Raw genomic sequence first — 18,563 nt, 5'->3', positions numbered from 1 at the left:
TTTTTTTTTGTTTTTTTTTTTTCTTTTCTTTTTCGGGTAACAGCTGAACAGGAACTGAAGCACTCCCTACCCACAAATCCACCGCTACGAATAACCCAGGGCGAGTTTCACGAAGTTAAAGAGCAGAAAATGTGCAGCGTTGGGCTTTATGCTAGGAACTTCCTTTTTCTTTCCGAAAAAAAATGATCAAAGCTCTATAAATTAAAAGATCGCTGTTACAATTATTTACACTGGACGAAGCTGAGCGAGAGCCTCGTGCCTTTCTCGGACCATCTGGGAGCAAATCGAAGCCAAGGATTTGGCTGAAGCCTTTCGACCTCGTATACCCTAACACCCGAGGGGTCGTATAAAATGTTAGCTGTATTCACAGGGCACTTGTTTGTGTTAGCTTTAGCTTTCCAGATTGCTTTTCATCATGAGACCTAACAGCAGGCAGCCTGCTCCTAGCTCTGACGATGACAATACATTCGCAGCGCTTCCTAACTTTTGCATCACCAAAAAAAAAATAAAAATGAAAATAAATCCACATTCGTCCTCCTGTGGTGTGGGGGAGTGCTGGCACGCGCTGCCCGGCCGCTCTGACGTTTCCTTTCTACTTCTTCTCCTTCTTGCCAGACTTCTTCTTGTTGCCACCCGAGGGCTTGGCGTCGCGCTTGCCAGCGGCGTTGCTCAGCGTGGCGGTGCTGCCCGGGATGTAGACGTTCTGCCGGTAGTCGGGGACGTGTTGCAGGGTGAACTGGGGCCCGTAGCGGGCGCTCAGCCCCATGGTGCCCGTGCCCCCGCCCAGTGTCGCATTAGCATCAGCAGCTTCTGCAGGGGCAGAAGAAAGGAGTGGGGTTAGCACTGGCTCTGAGCCTTCATCCCTATTGCACCATGGAGATGCCAGTGAGCATCCTCCTCCTCCCTCCAGACATCTCCAGGGGGAAGGCAAGGCTGAGCCGGCCCTTGGGATGTGGAGGTGGGATGGGGATGGGAATGGGGACAGAGGTGAGAGGTGGGGATGGGTATGGGGATGGGAGGTGAGCATGGAGTTGGGTATGGAGATAGGAATGGGAGGTGGGGATGGAGTTGGGGATGGCGATGGGAGGTGAGGATAGAGTTGGGGATGGGGATAGGAATGGGAGATGGGGATGGAGTTGGGATGGGAGGTGAGGATGGAGTTGGGGATGGGGATAGGAATGGGAGGTGGGAATGGGATGGAGATGGAGATGGGAACGTGAATGGGGATGGGAATGGGAGGTAGGATTGGAATGGGGATGGGTGGGGGGTGGGGATGGGGATTGGATGGGATGGGATGGGGATGGGAAGTGGGGATGGGAAGTGGGGATGGGATGGGAGATGGGGATGAGTGGTGGGAATGGGGATGGGGATGGGATGGGGATGGAGATGGGAGGTAGGCAAAGTGGTGTGGGCACCCTCTCCTGCTCTGTCCCGAGCAGCACTGTCTGTTCTGCCTCACTCTCTGGAGCACAAAGACATCCCCTCCCCAGCAGCCCACTGTAAACACTGCACAGCGCTGACCATTAGCAGTGCATTAAGACAAAGCCAATATCAGTGTTTTTCCCTTCCCCCTGCATCCAAAGCCCTGACCCCAGCATTTCCCCAGCCAGGTTTATTCCGGGAGCAGACAAATCAATAAAGAAAATCCTCCCTTACAGCGCTGTGGGTTGGCTCTGGGATGCAAGCACAAAGCAGCCAGTGCAGAGGGGGATGGGATGGGAGTTCATTGCTGCCGAGCTGCAGAGAGCAGGCGCAGAGCAGGGAAGGGAACAGGGCCCCCCAGGATGCTGGAGGCAGAGAGCAGATGGAAATGGGGGGATGTGAGAGGGAGGATGTGAGCAGGGAGGGAAGACAGAGCGTGAGCAGCGCTCCTCTAGCAGCCCTGCACAATGAGCTCCGACACAGCGCTGAGCAAGGAGAGCAGCACTGCACAACCCCAGTGGGAAATGGCTTTGCTCAAACCCTCTGCATGCACAGGGGCTGAGCTCAGCTGCTCTCATGCAAGGGGCTTTAGCTGCCTCATAGAGATGCTCTCCTGGGAGGCTGCAGAACACCACGGTGCCTGAAGGGCCCCAGGCAGAGCCCATTCTCTCTCCGTTCACAGACTGCTGGAATAAAGGCAAACCCAGAGCACAAACCTCAGGCTGCTCCTCCTGCATCCTCTCCCCACTTCAGCCCCATGCATGCTCCCATTGTTGCCTTGGCTGGACACAAAGCCACTGCCCTGAAATATTTCTGCTCACTGTGTACCCTTGAGGAGGTTGGAAGTGTTAAGCAATCAGAGCTTGAGAAGTTACAGCTGCTCTGTTGGAACAGGAGGAGGGAAAAAATACAAGGAGCTTGGAAACAACAGGCTGGGGCTGGGAACAGGCTGGGGGGGGGGATGCACTCAGGCAAAGCTGCGGTCAGGGATCCACACTGGTAGCAGGATAGGGCTTTGTTATGGTCCTATGTACTGCTGCATTCCAGCTGGAGGCAGCCTTGGAGGGGCTTGGGTGCATCCCCCAGTGCCCAGGGAGCATCCCTGCTGCTTGGGGACTTTGTGCAAGAGGTGCACCCAGCACTGCTCCCAGGATCTCATTGGCAGTCCCGACGCAGCCTTCCAGGAGCGCAGTTCCCAGCGTGCCGGTTGGTCAGGGTGAGAGCAAAGGGTTGTTTCTAGGTAACATTGACATTAGGGATGAAAAGGAGAGGGAACGGGGACAATGGAGGTTTAGAAATGGGCACCAAGAGGCTCTTGCCAAGCAGGGCACTCCGGCTCTCCTTGCAGTAAAGGTTGTGCTCAGCCTCTGCCAGCAGCCAGCCATTACCCAAAGAAGTCCCCGGGGCCCTTGCAGCCACACGACGAGGAGGAAAATGAGAGATGGGCAAAAATAACCCCTTCCTGGCTCCACTTCCCACATACGCAGAGAGGACAGGAGGTCGGGGAGCACTTGCTGCTGCAGCTGCTGCTGGCGCTTTTGGGACACCCAATATAGCGGGGCTGCCCAGCCACTCCCTGTCTGCAGGCTCCCCTGCCGCCCCACAGCACCCCTACACATTCTTGCAGAAATCCAAAGTATTTTGAGGACAGAGAGCCTCATGTGCTGCCCCTCAGTGTCTGGTTTCCTGGAGTATCCCCACTCCTCAGCCCGTCCCAGCAGCTGCCCCTACAAACCACAGCGTTTTCACATTTCCCAGGCTCCCTGCTCCAAGGCAGAGGAGCTATGGGGTTTGAAATGAAGGACAACCCATGTGCAGCATAAGGATGCAGGCAGGGCACCATCAGCCCCTTCCAGAGCCTGGGAGCAGAGAGCATCAGAGGGGCTCAGCATCCCAGGGGGGGCCGAGCATGGAGCAACTCACTGAGTTAGGGGCTTCCTCCCACCCATCGCTCGACCAGGGCAAGCAGATGGCATTAAGGATCGTGTAAACAGCCACAAAACATTACCCAAGGGCGGGCAGCACAAGGTTGAGCGGGCAATTAGCACTGCTCCTCATCAAAGCCTGCACCAATCAGCACTATTAGCTTAACAGCGAGAGCGGCAGAGCAGAGGGAGGGGGAGACAGATGGAAACAGAGCTCTGGTGGGAAAGAGAAAGCATCTGGGGGCTCCTGGTGCAGCAGAAATGGAGAGAAGGAGAGCAGGCTGAATCCCCAGCAACAGTGCTCCAGCCCCCATCCATCACTGCCATGGACAAGGAAATGATGGGCTGCACCAGGCTGCCTCTCGCTGCACCACGGCAGGGAAAGCCATCCCCAGCCCTCCACATCAGGTGTAACGCAGCCCCTCTGGAGGGGTCAGGGTCCCACAGAAGTGTGGGGTGGAGGAGACTTCCCAAAACAGGGCCAGGAGCAACGTGGGAGCCAATGTCTGACCTGGAAGGGACCTGCCCAGCTCTGGGTCCCGGCAGTAGCCAGGAAATCAGCCTCATTTGTGAGCAAGGAAACAGGATCTGGAGGCCCTGCAGGCTATTTTTTTTACAGAGCAGAGCCCCATTTTTGCATTGTTTCCTTCCCTGGTGTGTAAACAGCCCCATTGCCCAATGCCTTGTCCCTGCAGCTGTGGCTCGGCGCTGCCGATGCCTGCAGAGGGCTGGAGTCCTTTCCAAGAAAGCAACACCACAGCACATCCCTCCCTCCTCCCCCAGATTCCTTCTCTCCCACGAGCTCAAAGGAAACACGCGAAGCATTTTACCCAGCGTTTTATGGCCGTGCTGCTGTTCCTATTTTTAAACCGAGGGGGAAAAGGCTCGGAGGTATTTATAAATAAAGGCTTTACAAAAACTGGGCTCGTTATCCAGAGCTCTGCGTGGAGTGGTAATTGCGCTGCTCTCACACAAAGCCATGGAACACCCCTCCCTGCCTGCTGCTTCCACACAACGCAGCCGTAAAGCAGAGCAAACCAAGGACACACGGGAACGGCCCCATACAAAGCCCAGCCACTGTGACCCCAAACCCAGAGCAGCAGTGGGGCTGCCCTCACACAGCCCAGGAGCACACACGTCTCTGGGCATGAGATTTGTTGGGGTCCCTCTGTCTTAAGACCTGCAGGACTGCTCTAAGAGCATCCCTATTTCCTCCGCATTGTGGGGACATGAGGAAGGTTTCCTCTACAGCAGCCTCAAGCTTTGAGCATCAGCTTCTGGCCGCCCGCAGACACAGGACCTCGCAGTAAGTGGGACTGCAGCAGGCATTCGCTACACTCCAGATATTGCTTGTCCCCTGGCCACAAGCAGATCTTCCAAGCCTTCTATCTCCACACCTTACAGCAAGTCAGGGCACGGCAGATGTTTCATTTACTGCAGCCTTCTGGAACCACATAGCTTGTAATACATCTCAAGTTCAGCTTTTCATTCAGCACAGTCTCACCAGCAGGCAGATAACGCCGTGCAGTACACAGATAATATGGTTTGGATGGAGGAAATAGCCCTGTCTACACTTGGACTGATGCTGATGGATCTCTGGTATCTCCTCCGCCCAAATCCTGCCTGTCCTGGACCCCTCACTACATCGAGGTTGTGGAGCGTGTCCAGAGAAGGGCAGTGAAGCTGCGAAGGGTCTGGAGCAAAAGTCTTATGGGGAGTGGTTGAGGGAACTGGGATGGTTCAGTCTGGAGAAGAGGAGGCTCAGGGGAGACCTTATCGCTCTCTACCTTCTCCCAAGTCACAGGGACAGGATGAGAGGTGACGGCTTTAAGTTGCACCAGCGGAAGTTCAGGTTGGATGTTAGGAGAAATTTCTTCTCAGAAAAAGTGGTGAGGTATTGGAACAGGCTGCCCAGGGAGGTGGTAGAGTCACTGTCTCTGGAGGTGCTCAAGAAAAGGGCAGATGTGGCACCGAGGGACGTGGTGAGTGGGCCTGGTGGGGATGTGCTAACAGTTGGACTCGGTGATCTCACCTTTTCTCCCACCTTAATGATTCTATGATTGTATTCTATGATTCCCCCTCCCTCCAGGGTAACATCAACACCGTCTGCTCAAGAAGTCCTTCTGAAGCCTCTCCAGTGCACCACACACACCAATACCACACATGCATCTTATCTATGGCACGCAGCCGAGGTGGCCATGGTTTCCCCGTGCCGTGGTTTCCCGGCACGCAGTAGGGACTGACCATTTGCCGAGGCCAGGATCATGGCTTGAAGCATCTCCGTGTCAAACTGGTTGTTGGGCCAGGCTCCACCTTCCTCTCCATTCTGGGAGCTGTGGGAATAGAAAACAAAAGGAAAGAAATGGCGTGTTATTCCAGCTGGGAGAAGAGGGGTGGGCTGGGGAAGCCGGTGCTGCGGGAGCATCAAGCAGCTTACAGCAAGATGTGGGCACTGCTGGCAGAGACACTCTGGAGTCTGAACACTGTCAGAAGCCTCCATCCCTCTCCAAGGCTTTTGAAGAGCAACCACCAATAACCAAAGTACTTGGGGCTAAGTAGTACTTCCAGGAACACCTTCCTAACGCCTGCTGGTTGAGCCAGCTGGCAGCTAATGATCTCAAATCCCTTCAAGTGCCTCCCCACAGCTGAATACCACAAAAAAAATACCTCCAGCCCTAGAGCTGCATGTGCCCTTGTATGACCAGGTTCCTTCTGAGGGCCGCATGGGGTTGCTGCCCTTCCAAGTTATTTCAGGCTACAACTCCAGTTATTTCAGGCTACAACTCCACTTTGCAGCTTCATTCATGGGAATGAAGGTGAGAAAATCCCACGGAGCCACGGGATTTGGGATCAGCAGGGAGGCAGCTGCCCATCACTGAAATCCTGCTCTGAAGGGAGTCCACGAGCAGCCACCAAGAGCAACGAGTGGAGGTGGGTGACCACCTGGGGCAGCTGCTGGGGGCTGAGCACTGCGGTTCTGCCTGGGAAAGCTCTGGGGATGCCACCGGGCTTCCCTTCAGGAGGCTTTGCAGAGCAAAGTTACAATCAGCGCTCTGTGCGCCTTCGAACAAGCTCTGCATTGATGTCCGCCAGGTGCCCGGCAGCTGTGCTCAGCCACCCCTCTCTCGTGGCCACACTTTCCCACCAGAGAAGCCAGGGATGTTTTCCCAGAGCCCTCCTTCCAACTGGGAGACCCAAAAGTCCCACCAGCTGCATGACCACAGCACACATCCACCAGGTCAAGCTGGTGGCTGGGTCCCTGCCCCAGCTGCATCAAAGCCTTGCAAGGAGGAAAGTCCTGAATGCATGGCTTTCCCCTCCCTCCTTCTGCAAGTGACCTATACACAGAATTTTTTAACATGCAGACACTTGGATAAGTGTGCTGAGAGCTCTGATCAGGCCTCGTGCAGCCCTGCTCCATCACGGAGCAATGCACCGTGGACTAGTGCCTTTAAGTTGTGCCACAGGAGGTTCAGGTTGGATATGAGGACAATCTTTTCTCTCAGAAAGAGTGCTCATGCACCAGAACGGGCTGCCCAGGGAGGTGGTGGAGTCAGCACCCCCAGGGCTGCCCCAGACACGTGTAAATGTGGCACTGAGGGACGTGCTCAGTGGGCACGGTGGGGATGGGTTGGGGTTGCAGCCCCACAACGCCACTCTCACTCCCCCGCTTCATCTGCGCAGGTGGCAAGCAATCCCTGACATAGCAGAGGCTGCCTGCTAAGGTTCCGAAATGCCTGCCATCTGCTGCAACCCAGGGCATCCCATAACCTATTTATACCTCACCTCCGCTGTGTGTGCGGTGGCATGGTTTCAAGGCGGCTGGCAGCGAGGTGTGCCCGCCTCGATGGGTGGCAGCGCTCGAGGAGCAAGCGCTGCTCCATGTCAGGGCTGGGAATAGAGCCTCGGGAGAGATCCTATAAAGGGCTTAGGAACCTAAACCCCATTGTAAACCACAACCCACGCAGCCACCACTTAACCCCAGCGGCTCCTGATTTCTTGCTGGGCTCAGTGCTCCAGGCGGGCTCCTACTGGTGCCAAACTGGAGAGAACCATCTCTTCTCCTGACCTACAGGCTGCAGCCCAGCCAGGACAGCCCAGCGTGCAGATTCTCCTGTTGCACCCCACGCAAACCCAGGTCCCTTCTGCAAGCTTACGGCACCCAGCACTCTCCAGCTCTGCACAAAGCAGTGTGCTGCTCCCCGTGACGTCACGCCGGGGAGCTATTTTAGAAATGCCAGGGTTGCAAAAACCCTATTGAGCTCATTTCTGTACGCAGGAAATTCAAGGGCCTGAATTACTTGCGAGTGCAATCATCCGGAATTCAGAGGCACGGGAAAAAAATGAATGCAGTAATCTAAAAGCATCCTAAAATAACTTCTCATAGTGAAAAGGAAAAAAAAAAGAAGTAAAAAAAAAAGAGGCACACAGCTGATGGGCAGAGCTGGCTGCCTGCCACAGCTATAGGACGGGGCTGTGAATGGCTCAGGCTGCACTGCCCGGAACAGGAGGTGGTTCCTATGGAAATTGGCTGCAAGGACCAGCAGCTTCTAATACAAATGGTGTTTTCTCAATAGGCTTTTTATAAAAACCCATCCTGCAGGGGACAGAGTTGTTTTTTTGGTTGTTTTTTTTCCCTCCTGTTTCATTCTATTCCACGCTTCAAAGCTCAGAAAACAGCTGGGTTTGGGTTTGGGGAATGACGCCAGCACTAGGACTGGAGGGAAGGAAGCAAACCCGTGTTTGAGACCAGGAGGGACCAGACCCAGGGATGCTGCATCCGAGGGATCAGAGCGCGGGTACACGAGGCACCACCAAACCCAGGCAGGAGCGATGCAAGGACGCTCTCAGTGCCGAAATGGAAGGCATGCCCTGCAGCCCCTGGTGGGGCTCTGCTCTGCCTCATTGCTCAGCAGCACAGAGGCACCAGCCCACGCAGCAGGGCGGGCCTTGCACTGCTGACCCACTATTTTCTGCCGCCCCAGCCAATGCATCGTCCCTATTTCCACTTCCAGTACAGAAATATTCATTTCCTTGCAGGGTTCCTATGGAGACTGTTACTATGGCATCCAAATGCCTCACAAACATCTTTTTTTTTTTTTTCTGGAGAATTTCCGAGATAAACTTGTTTTCCTCATTCTGCAGCTGGAAGCCCAGTTTGTGCCACGCTTGTGCTGTCAGGGCACGAGCAGCCATGGGTCCCCTTGAGGACCCTGAGGATGCAGCCCCGCGGCTCCACGGCCCCAGGGGATGCCTGGCAAAGTGGTGGCCTCAGCCTCCTCTCTTTCCAAGTCCTTCTAGCTTCCAGCTTTTCCAGTCCTTCTAGCAGCACTGCTGGTCCCACTCATGGCCCCAGATACCCCCAGGCTTTGCACATGGGGGGCACACAGCTGGGGTCCACCTCACCCCAGCCTCTTCCCCTTTCACTCCCATTCACTCCCAGCTCTCCCATCACCTCCTTGCCGCTGGCAGAGGCAGCACCAGCCATAGCGTCCATCTCCCCACCTCCAGGGCCGGGCACTTTCTCCAATCCCTTTCCCACAGCCCCACTCCCCAGCAGCACCGATGCTCTCAAGCTGACCCCACCGCCTGCCTCCCCCTCCTTGCACCACTGTTTTTCCCCCTTCAGCTTCCTTCCATCCTCCCTCAGCCTCCTCCCACACCCAGCCCCAGCCAGAGGCTGCAGCAGAAATAAAACCTCAGCACCATGTGTTTTCGTGCTGGCAAAGTGACAAGCAGGGAAAGTGACAGCCAGCACACAGCCTCTTAAGGTGCGCTGGGGACACAGTGGTGGCAGCTCGGCCATGCCCTGGGGGCAGCATCCCCCCACCCCAGAGCCCCCCTCCCCCAACCAATCCCACCGCCCAAACCTGAGCCTCCCCCCAAAAATCAGGGCTGGCTCAAAACTGGCTGTGATTTCCTTCCTTCTCCCTTAACAGAGGATGCTGCCTGCCCTTCCCCCATGCTCTGTGCATTCCCTGACTCTTCTGTAATGCAATTATAGGCGCTGGGGAGGGCTTGGACAAGGCACAGATTTAAGATCCTGACTTCACAAACGGGATCGAACAGTTTTAGCAGGCAAAGCGGGAGGAGATCCACAGCCTCCCAAAGCAATGGGGATGCTCCTCGAGCTGCTGGGATGCTGCTCTGCACGGAGGGGGTCAGAATAAAGGGCCCCAATGCCTCTGCCACCCCCCCACTCCACAAACACACCGGGAAAGCTATTTTGAGACATTCTTTGGAAACGCGATTGCGCCTGTTTGCCGGATCCCTGCGCCCCTGCAGCCGAGCGTGGCGTGTGCTCAGCTGCGCAGGAAGCAGATGGAGAGAGGAAAAATCCAACTAATACATGTCACACCTGCTGAACTCCTCAAAATAACGTTTCCATACATAATGATGCAACTCCCAACATACTGCAGACTGTCCGGAGAGAGAAACACGTCCTGTGGCTGGGCTAGTTCCCTTTGCCATCCTCCACATCCTCTGTCCCACCTGGCAGGATCTGGGTGGCTCAGGGCATCCCAGGAGCACCAACCCAGCACCGTGGGTCTCTCCTTCCTATCCACACCTCAGCACCCAACAGCATCGGGCACAGCAGCACCCACTCAGAGCACAGCTCCGAGCAGCTTCGTCGTGTTTCAAAGCAACATCTTCACTGTCACATTCAATAGGGAATCGCAGTCCCACCTGAAGCTGCAAGCCCCTGCATGGTCTTCAATCCATCCTGCACCAAGGCTCGCCTCACAAATGTAACCTCTCAGCCCTTGCTGGGTTTGCTTGGCTCCCTGAGAGGTGCAAACTTCACACTGACAACCTCCAACACTCCACAAAGTGCAGCCCCTCTCTGGACAGCCCAGGTCGTGGCACGAGCGGAGCTCAGCAGCTCGGAGCAGCCCCATGTGCTGCAGGAGCCCTCATCCCACCTGCCCACCACGAGCCTCTGGCTGCAGAAGCCTTCAGCAGCACCCTCAGGCTCTGCAGGCACCGGGGACCCAAAGCTCCGAAGAGCTTTAGGGAATATTCTCAGGACACACTTTTCCCCTTTAGTCCTGAAAGCTCAATTCTTGGGAAAAAAAAAAGAAACCAAGAATGAAGAAAACCCTCCCATCCCTCACAGCTCTCCCATTGGTGCTGCTGCAGCACCTCCACAGCCAGCACGCCCTGCTTGATCCTCCCTCCCTGCATGGCCAGGGGTCAGGCGAGGCAGCTGTGATGCTGTTTAATGGGTGAGCGAAGCAAACATCTGCACTGCCTACATCCAGCTCTGGAGACCAGTGGCACAGGGAAATTCAGGATCAGAGTCTTTTCAGGATTCACTCCTCCCTGCCCTGGAGTCACCTGGGGGTCCAGTGCTGCCTCCCACCCCTGTGAGCCCCCAACATCTCCCTGGCTTACTCCACCTGGGCTGTCCCCATCCTCCCACGATGGGAGGATCACCATGATGGAAGCATTCACTAGCTCTTCCCAGCTGGGACATCTCCTCCCCCCATTCCCACCTATAAGCAACCCAGGGCCTTCCCCTCCCTTCTTTTTTTTTTTTCCTCCTGCTTTCTAGGTGGGAGATCCTGACCCAGTGCTCTGCTGAATACACTGCTGCACAGACATCCCACCAAGGAGATGCCTGCCCTGCCATGCTGCCATGGCCACACCACTCAGCCTGCTCATGGCTGTAATCCCCTCGCAGCCGCTGATCTGATTTGCTTGGGAATTGCATTTGCTGCTGGGTATTACTCTGTCTTCATTTCTATTTGCCCGGAGACAGCATGGAGTGGGTTTTGTTGTTGTTGTTGTTGTTGTTGTTGTTTTAGAGAACAAAATGCAAAGATTATTAAACAGATCCATTTATCCTCCTTTTTCTCCCAAACAAGATTAATTGAGAACTGCTCTGCCCAGCTACAGCCCTGACCCCCTGCCTCCAAGGGATGCTGTCTGAACTCCAGCGCCTGAGTGCATGCAACCAGAGCTCTCCTGCGTTTCAGATCACAAAGGAACACGCTCGCTTTCTTGTCCCCTAAGGATGTGCTCTGAATGCAGAGATGTGTGGATCAGAGATGGTCCCTGCTTTGCTGAGCTCACCCTGAGCCCTGTTTGGTTGCAGGTGCTCAGAGGCAGTGTGGTTTGTTTTGGTGGCCAGGTCTACCTACCCTCCTTTTAGATGGGATAGTTCCTTGTCCCAATACATATGAACACAACACAGCAGAAATCACAGTACAGGATTTTAGCCCATGTTCCAGCTTAGGGTCAGTGCTGGGCTCCTGCTGGCACCCATTCAAACCTCAGCCTAAGCTGTCTTGCTTTCACTGCTATTTAATTTAGACTGGGCAAATGCAGTTAAGAGCACATCCCTTTTCTTCCAGCTGGGAGATGCCTGTGCATGCTGAGCCCCATGCAGAGCCCTGCACCCATGACAACTCACAGAGTCAGAGAGGGACACGTGTCAGCAGCAGGTGACACAGTTGTACAGGGCTGACAGCAGGGACAGCCACAGGGCAGGGCTTGGGCAGCTCCATCATAGCAGGGGGGGGCGGGACTCAGCAGGCAGAGAAATTGGGTAAGACAATGGGAACAGCACAGGGGGAGCATGTGAGGAGCCCAAGCCAGGGTTTTGGGTTAAGGTCACTGTCCCATGACCTAAGAAAGGTCCCTGCCACTAGGTTAAGTAGGTCTGCACTGTGCTAGCACTGTGCCTTGAGCTCCAGCATAGTGCTGAAAAAGGGAGCAATAGGGCTGCTTTGACAGGGCTCATTGCCTCGCTTCTCGTAGCAAAACCATCACAGGGGCTCTCGGGCACTTCTGCATTACGAGGGTGCCGCAGTTAATTGTCGTTTGAAGCAGAGCGTGAATGATTGGAAAGATTTTTCCTGATTAAAAAAGTTGTCAGTGGTGGGGATTGAACAGAGCTCTGAGAACACCCTCCCAGCAACTGCCCTGCATTAAAGCCCATGCCTGGCTCCTGACAGCAATACTTTCAGCTTTACTTCAAACCATCAGTCCATTTCACCTTTGTCAGCTAGGTGAACCTAATAAAAAACATTAATTGCTGTGATGTTCCTTACAGCTATTAGAAGTCTCTTAGCTTCCCTCCCGTTAAGCTAAACGATCCAAAAAGACTCAGACACAGTCAGTGCTGCAGGTGCCAAGTGCTGACCCCAAAACACGAGCTCCGACCACGATAACCAGGACCTGGTGGCCAAGAGGCCACCCAGTAACCACGAAGCATGAAGACGTGGTGACTCTTCTCTGCAGACACGGGGCTGACCCAGCCAGGTGAGCACAGCATCCAAACGCCCTCCAGCAGGTGCTGCAGGCTGTCCCTGCAGGAGTTACCCAGGGTGCAGTCTCATGTGCAATGACCTGGGGCTGGGGGGGGTGGGCTCTGGGTTTAAGTCCTTTCTCTCCCTGATGGTCCTCAGGGAAGATGAAAAGCAAATGCTTCTTCTTCCTTTTTTGGCATTATGCACGAATGGGCAAAATCTCAGCCACGGTTTTGAGAGTGAGACCTGACCTCAGGGGCCCTTCCTGTGAGTCTCCTGACTCCTGAGACCTAATTCTTTTTTCCTTAGTCCCTCCCTGCCCGACCGCCCAGTGCCAGTGGGGCGGCTTCTCACCTGAACACACCACTTCCTAAGGAATGCAGGAAAGGCTCCAACCTCCCCAAAATCGGAGCTGGGTCCAGAGTCCCCAGCCCCAGCCCAACTCTAGAACAGAAAGCACACAACAGCAGCACGACCTGCCCCTGCTGAGGCCCATTGGATGGGGTGGGACGTGCTCCTCCAGTGGGGCCTTTGGGGACACCCACCACCCACACAACCCCTTGCTGCCACAGGGTGCTCGAGGCAAAGCAGGTAAAGGGGCTCACACCAATCCCCAATGTCCTCCGAGCAGGGGGAGGAATCACAACATTGCACTCAGAACCTGCACAAACCTAGACCAAATGCTCAGAATCTGTTTTAGATAACAACGCCATGTGAAGCATATTCTCCAATCCTTTAACCCTTTCACAGCTTCATCGCCCTCTCCAGTTCCTAACTGTCCTGCTTGAGCCACGGACACCAAAGCTCTTTGCAAAGAGCTCTCACACCACCATCACACAGAGCTGGCACAGCAACACCCCTGGTTCCGGCTCCGTGGCAATTCTACCTGGAACAGGGAAACTCCATTCACACAGCTTCCCACCAGGACTTCCCGCACTAAGAGCAGGATGTAAGGGAACAAAGCCTTCACCAGACACGTACACAGAGAAAGGTGCACTCACTCACCCACTTGTTCCAGGTCTCTGGGTCTGAGAGAAGCGCCAGTCCGGGTTTGGCTGAGCTTGCTGCAGAGAAAATACAAAAGAGTTTTAAGACCTCCATTCTCACCTGCAAACCAATCCTGGATTATTTCAGCCTGCGATATCAGTGGATTCTTTCCAAGTAAAGCAAATCTATTAGAACAATAGGGAAAAAAAAAAGCCCCCCCACCCCCACTCCCTCCCTTTCTTCTGAGTATTTCTGGACCAGCATGAATACCCAAAAGCATGACAAAAACTATTCAGCGAATAATCTTCCAAAGCAGCTCAGGAAACCAGGCTGTGAAAGAAATGAAGCATGAAATAAACTGATAAGGGCATCGTTCCAGCAGGAGAGATGGCACCAAAGCAATGAGCTCGGGGGGGTGGGGGTGGCACAGCTAATTGATACCGAGAAAGATGCTTTCAATGGGAGGTAAGGTGGTAACAGACCTTCCTAACCTGTCCTTCTGCCCTTAGCAAGGCCTGCCTGAGCCTGTGTGTCACACTCTGTATCTGAATGGCTTTCCTAGATGCTGTGGCCTCAGCACACTACAATATTTTTCTGTTTGCAGAGAAAAGAATGAACGTCCGGCGGCAAAGAGGAAAGAAACAAAAGCATTCTTTGTTGAGGAAGCACAGCAAACTTCAGACCCGGCAGCACGCTTTGTAGCTCCCTTAGCAAGCCTCGTGTCTCTTTCTGCCCCTGTTGTTTCCCCATCGGACAACGGGCGTTCTGTAACTGAGGATGGACGCGGAGCAGGCTGCAAGCTCTTGCGTGCATCGCGCCTTTGTGGAGAGCGCAAAGAGCAGAGCTGGTCACCGCCTGCAAGACGCACGCTTCCGAAAATCATAAGCTCTCAATTAACTCCAGAATGGAGACACACTACCTGGGAAGGACGTTTCTCCTGGTTACCTTAGGAAGGAGCAGCTCCTGGTCTGTGCCGCGGAACACCAGCCTGATAGGATTATTCTGCTTGTACTTGCAATTACTAAGGCGAAGGGAAATGGGTACAGCTGACCTAGATTTTTATTTAGCAGATGTGATTTTACTAATTTCACCACAGCTTTGATGATTCTCATGAACGAATACATTAGAATAAATTACTGAGTCCCCTTAGAATAAGAGCTCCACTCTACCCCTGCTGCATACAAATCACGCCGCTTGCACACTCGCCCTCCAGATTCCACATCCACGTAGCTTTGCACACACTGGCACACAACCCCCAATCAGATAAACCCTTCCCAATCTATTTTTTTTTTCAATCCCTATTGCAATTACCACTTTCAAATTTAGGGCAGGCATTTATGACACAAAGTGACTTTACTTTTTATATCCCAGAGTTAAAAAAAGCTGCAGTTAAATGCAGTCACTTCCATCTGGGTTTAGATATCCGAAGGCAAGTGGCTGAAGTTTTCATAGCACACCCAAGGGTACGTAAGGTCACCAAAATCTTTGCAAAAATGCACTACTTTCAGTGCTGAACAGGGGATTCAGCCCCTTGCTGAAAACTACCAAGCTACAAAGCAGTCCTTTGCGGCGGCACAATCAGTAATTAATAACATTTGAGAGTCAAAGAGTGAGAAAAATCCCAACATATCCCTAAAACAGAGCAAAAAGAACACCCAGGTAACCTGGCTTTGAGGCCATCTCCTCCTGAGTCTACTTCCATACAGCATAAAGGGGTTAAACAGAGTCAAGAAGTTTAACACCCCAAACCCCACGTTCCCACTCCAAGAATCACTTCAGAAAGTCCAAACGGGGCCAAGAGGAAGCTTCCAGCTTCACGAACACGCAGGCTTTTGTTGTATGGTGATGGCCATCCCCTTCCCCACCTCCACCCAGCACAGCCAACCCCCTTCCCTGCCACCTCCCCGGGGGGACGGTCACACACATCCCCCTGCAGCAGCAGTGAGAACCTCCCATCTCTTACCCCGTCGCAGGGACTCGCTAAGGTGCTGGTCACCTGCTCGTAGGCAGCCACGGTCTCCGCGGTGCTAGAGTGGCTGAAGGGTTTTACAAAGAGGAAATCACTCTGCTCGGACACTGGGGAGAAACAGGAGGTGTAGTTCTGTGCCTGGGAGCCCAGCCCTGCTCTGCCCACGTCCAGGTACTTGATGAAGCCATCCGGCCTCAGCTGCCCGTGGAAGTGGGAAGTGGGCTTGCGGGCAGACCCCCGGCAGCAGCCCACGAGAGCCCAGCCGCCAGAGCCCGTTCTGAGACAGCGGGCAACCGCCACGGCGAACATCACACATGACACGAGGGAAATGGACACTAGGGAGATGATGAGGTACAGGGTTAGGTTGTTGTCCTTGGGAGATGATTGAGGCAGGTCGGAGGACTTGGAAAAGTCCTGCACGCCATCTTCCTCTGGAGAAATGACAATCACCACTGAGGCCGAGAGGGACGGCGTCCCGTTGTCCCGCACCTGCACCACCAGCCGGTGGGGAGCCTGCGACTCGCCGAGAGCTGCCGCAACCCGCACCTCCCCGGTGCGGCGTTCCACCTGGAACGGCAAAGCCTCGGCCGTCTCCTCCAGCTGATAGGACAGCCAGGCATTATGGCCGCTATCGGCGTCCACAGCCACAACTTTTGTGACTAGGTAGCCAGGTTCAACCAAGGGTGGAATGGTTTGGTGGAAGGCAGAGCCCGTGGGGACAGACGGGTAGACGATGGTGGGGGCATTGTCGTTTTGATCCACGACAAAGATGTGGACGACCGCGGTGCTGCTCAGGGCAGGAGAACCAGAGTCCTTCACCTCCACGGGCACCTGGAACACCTTGTCCTGCTCATAGTCCAGAGCCCGCACAGTGTAGATGGTGCCGTTGTCCGGGTCTATGCGGAAATAAGTTGAGATGGGTATGTCCTGCACCCCGTTGTCCAGGATGGAGTAAGCCAGCTTGGCGTTACTACCCTCATCGGGATCAGATGCTGACACTGAAAAGACAGAAGTTCCAGGGAGAGAGTTTTCCAGAACATGAGCTGTATCAAAAGGGGTGGAGAAGTTTGGTGCGTTGTCATTCACGTCAGCGATTTGCAGATAGAAGGTTTTTTGTGTGGCCCTTGGTGGTGAGCCTGAATCTGTAGCCCTCACGGTGATGTTGTACCCGCTGGCCTTCTCCCGATCAAGGGGACCATTTGTGACCAGCGAGAAATGCTCTTTGAAAGATGACACCAGCTTAAATGGGAGCTCTTTGGCTATCTGCAGGCGGACCTGCCCGTTGTCCCCAGAATCGCTGTCCTTTACACCAATGAGGGCAATCACCGTTCCTGGGGTCGCATCCTCCAGAACGGGGCTGGAGAGAGAAGTCAGCACAATCTCAGGGCTGTTATCATTGATATCAATTAATTCCACCCGCAGATGACAGTGTCCTTCCATGGCCGGGGACCCTTTGTCCCGGGCTCGAACTGCAATTTCGTAAGCACTGGATTCCTCATAATCCAAAGGGGCTTTGGTTCTGATCTCCCCTGTCCGGGAATCTAAACCAAACAGCTTAGTGAATTTACCAGGTGCGTTATTGCTAGTTTTGAAAGAATACTCCACGTCCCCATTGGGACCTTCATCCAGATCAGTGACATTCAGCTTGGTGACCAGAGTGCCCACTGACACGTTCTCCTCCAGATACACCTTGGATACAGGTGGGTCGCAAACAGGAGGGTTGTCGTTTGCATCCAGGACATGGATGGTGACCTTGGCAGTGCCAGATTTCACCGGATTCCCTCCATCCAGGGCTGTCAGAGTTAGGTGATGAACAGCCAGTTTCTCTCTATCCAGCGCTTTTTTGAGTACAATCTCGGGCATTTTGACCCCATCTCCTCTCACGTTGATACTCAGGCCAAAATGCTCGCTGGGGCTGAGCTCATAGGTGGAGATGGAGTTGGAGCCCATATCTGGGTCTTCTGCCACCTCCAGCGGCAGCCGAGTCCCGGGGTTGGCCACCTCTGTGATCTCCAAGACCACCTCCGGCTTGGGGAACTGCGGAGCATTGTCGTTCACATCGAGGATGTCCACCTCGACACGGTGGAGCTGGAGGGGGTTCTCCATGACGAGCTGGAGGTGCAGAGAGCAGGCGGGGCTCTGCCCGCACAGCGCCTCGCGGTCCAGACGCCTGTCGAGGAGCAGCACACCCGCCGCCAGGTCCACCTGGAAGTGCCGCTGCTCAGACTCGCTCACCAGGCGCAGGTTGCGGGCTGCCAGGCTCCGCACCTCCACCCCCAAATCCTTGGCCACGTCGCCCACCGGAGTGCCCGGCTCCCGGTCCTCGGGCACGGAGTAACGGAGCTGGGCGCTGCCGGGCGGCTGCAGGCTGGAAAGGGCTGCGAGCAGCAGCGGGAGCCGCCACGGCGAAGCCCGGCCCCTCAGCATGCCGAGCCGGCTGTGCGAGCGGAGAGGAAGCGGCTCGCAGCAGGCTCCCCCCGCCGCCCGCCCCGGAGCCGGAGCCGGAGCCGGAGCCGCCGCCGCCGCCGCCGCCGCCGCCGCACCGGAGAGCTCCGCGTCCCGAATCCGAGCGCGCCGTGCCGGGACGAAGCTGCCGCCGGAGCCACGGGAACGGGACCGGGAGGGAAGAATGGAGGGAGGAAGGGAGGGAGGGAACGGGGGGGGCGGTCGCAGCCCGGCCGAGCGGCTCCCCGGCACACCGAAAGCGCACAAAGTCGGCGAGCGGAGGGGATGGACCGAGTGACAATTCTACGTCTCTCAACAGCCCCCTCCTCCTCCTCCTCCTCCTCCTCCTCCCTCTTCTCTCCCTCCTCCACCGCCTTCCTCAAAATACGCACGGCGCAGCCCCCCCTCCTCCCGCCGCCGCCACTCCGCCCCCGCAGCGCCGGGCGGGCGCCGGGGATCCCCGACACCGGGAACCGGGGACTCCCGGCAGCGGCGGGCGGGTTCCGGTCGGCACCCCCTCCCCGAAGGCGGCCAGGGGGCCGGGGCCGCCCGCTCCCGAGC

The 18,563-nt window shown here is 55.4% G+C and overlaps 1 protein-coding gene across 6 annotated transcripts in view; it reads right to left on the bottom strand.

Moving 5' to 3' along the window:
• LOC110405520 (protocadherin gamma-C5-like) overlaps positions 11 to 18,563 on the bottom strand; it is a 62,463-nt gene continuing 43,910 nt past the window's right edge. For 5 of the 6 annotated variants that reach the window (XM_021410882.1, XM_021410881.1, XM_021410879.1 and 2 more), the window contains exons 2-4: positions 13,607 to 13,665; positions 5,592 to 5,680; positions 11 to 810 (exon numbers count right to left, since the gene is read on the bottom strand). In XM_021410882.1, coding sequence (XP_021266557.1) covers positions 593 to 810; positions 5,592 to 5,680; positions 13,607 to 13,665 — 366 coding nt within the window. In that variant the 3' untranslated portion in view covers positions 11 to 592. Of the gene's footprint in view, positions 811 to 5,591; positions 5,681 to 13,606; positions 13,666 to 15,551; positions 18,544 to 18,563 lie in introns of those variants that run through there. The other variant, XM_021410880.1, reaches the window with a different exon arrangement.

This window comes from Numida meleagris, chromosome 12 (assembly GCF_002078875.1).
Source record: "Numida meleagris isolate 19003 breed g44 Domestic line chromosome 12, NumMel1.0, whole genome shotgun sequence".
Classification (NCBI taxonomy): domain Eukaryota; kingdom Metazoa; phylum Chordata; class Aves; order Galliformes; family Numididae; genus Numida; species Numida meleagris.
This window is presented reverse-complemented; position numbering and strand designations above follow the sequence as displayed.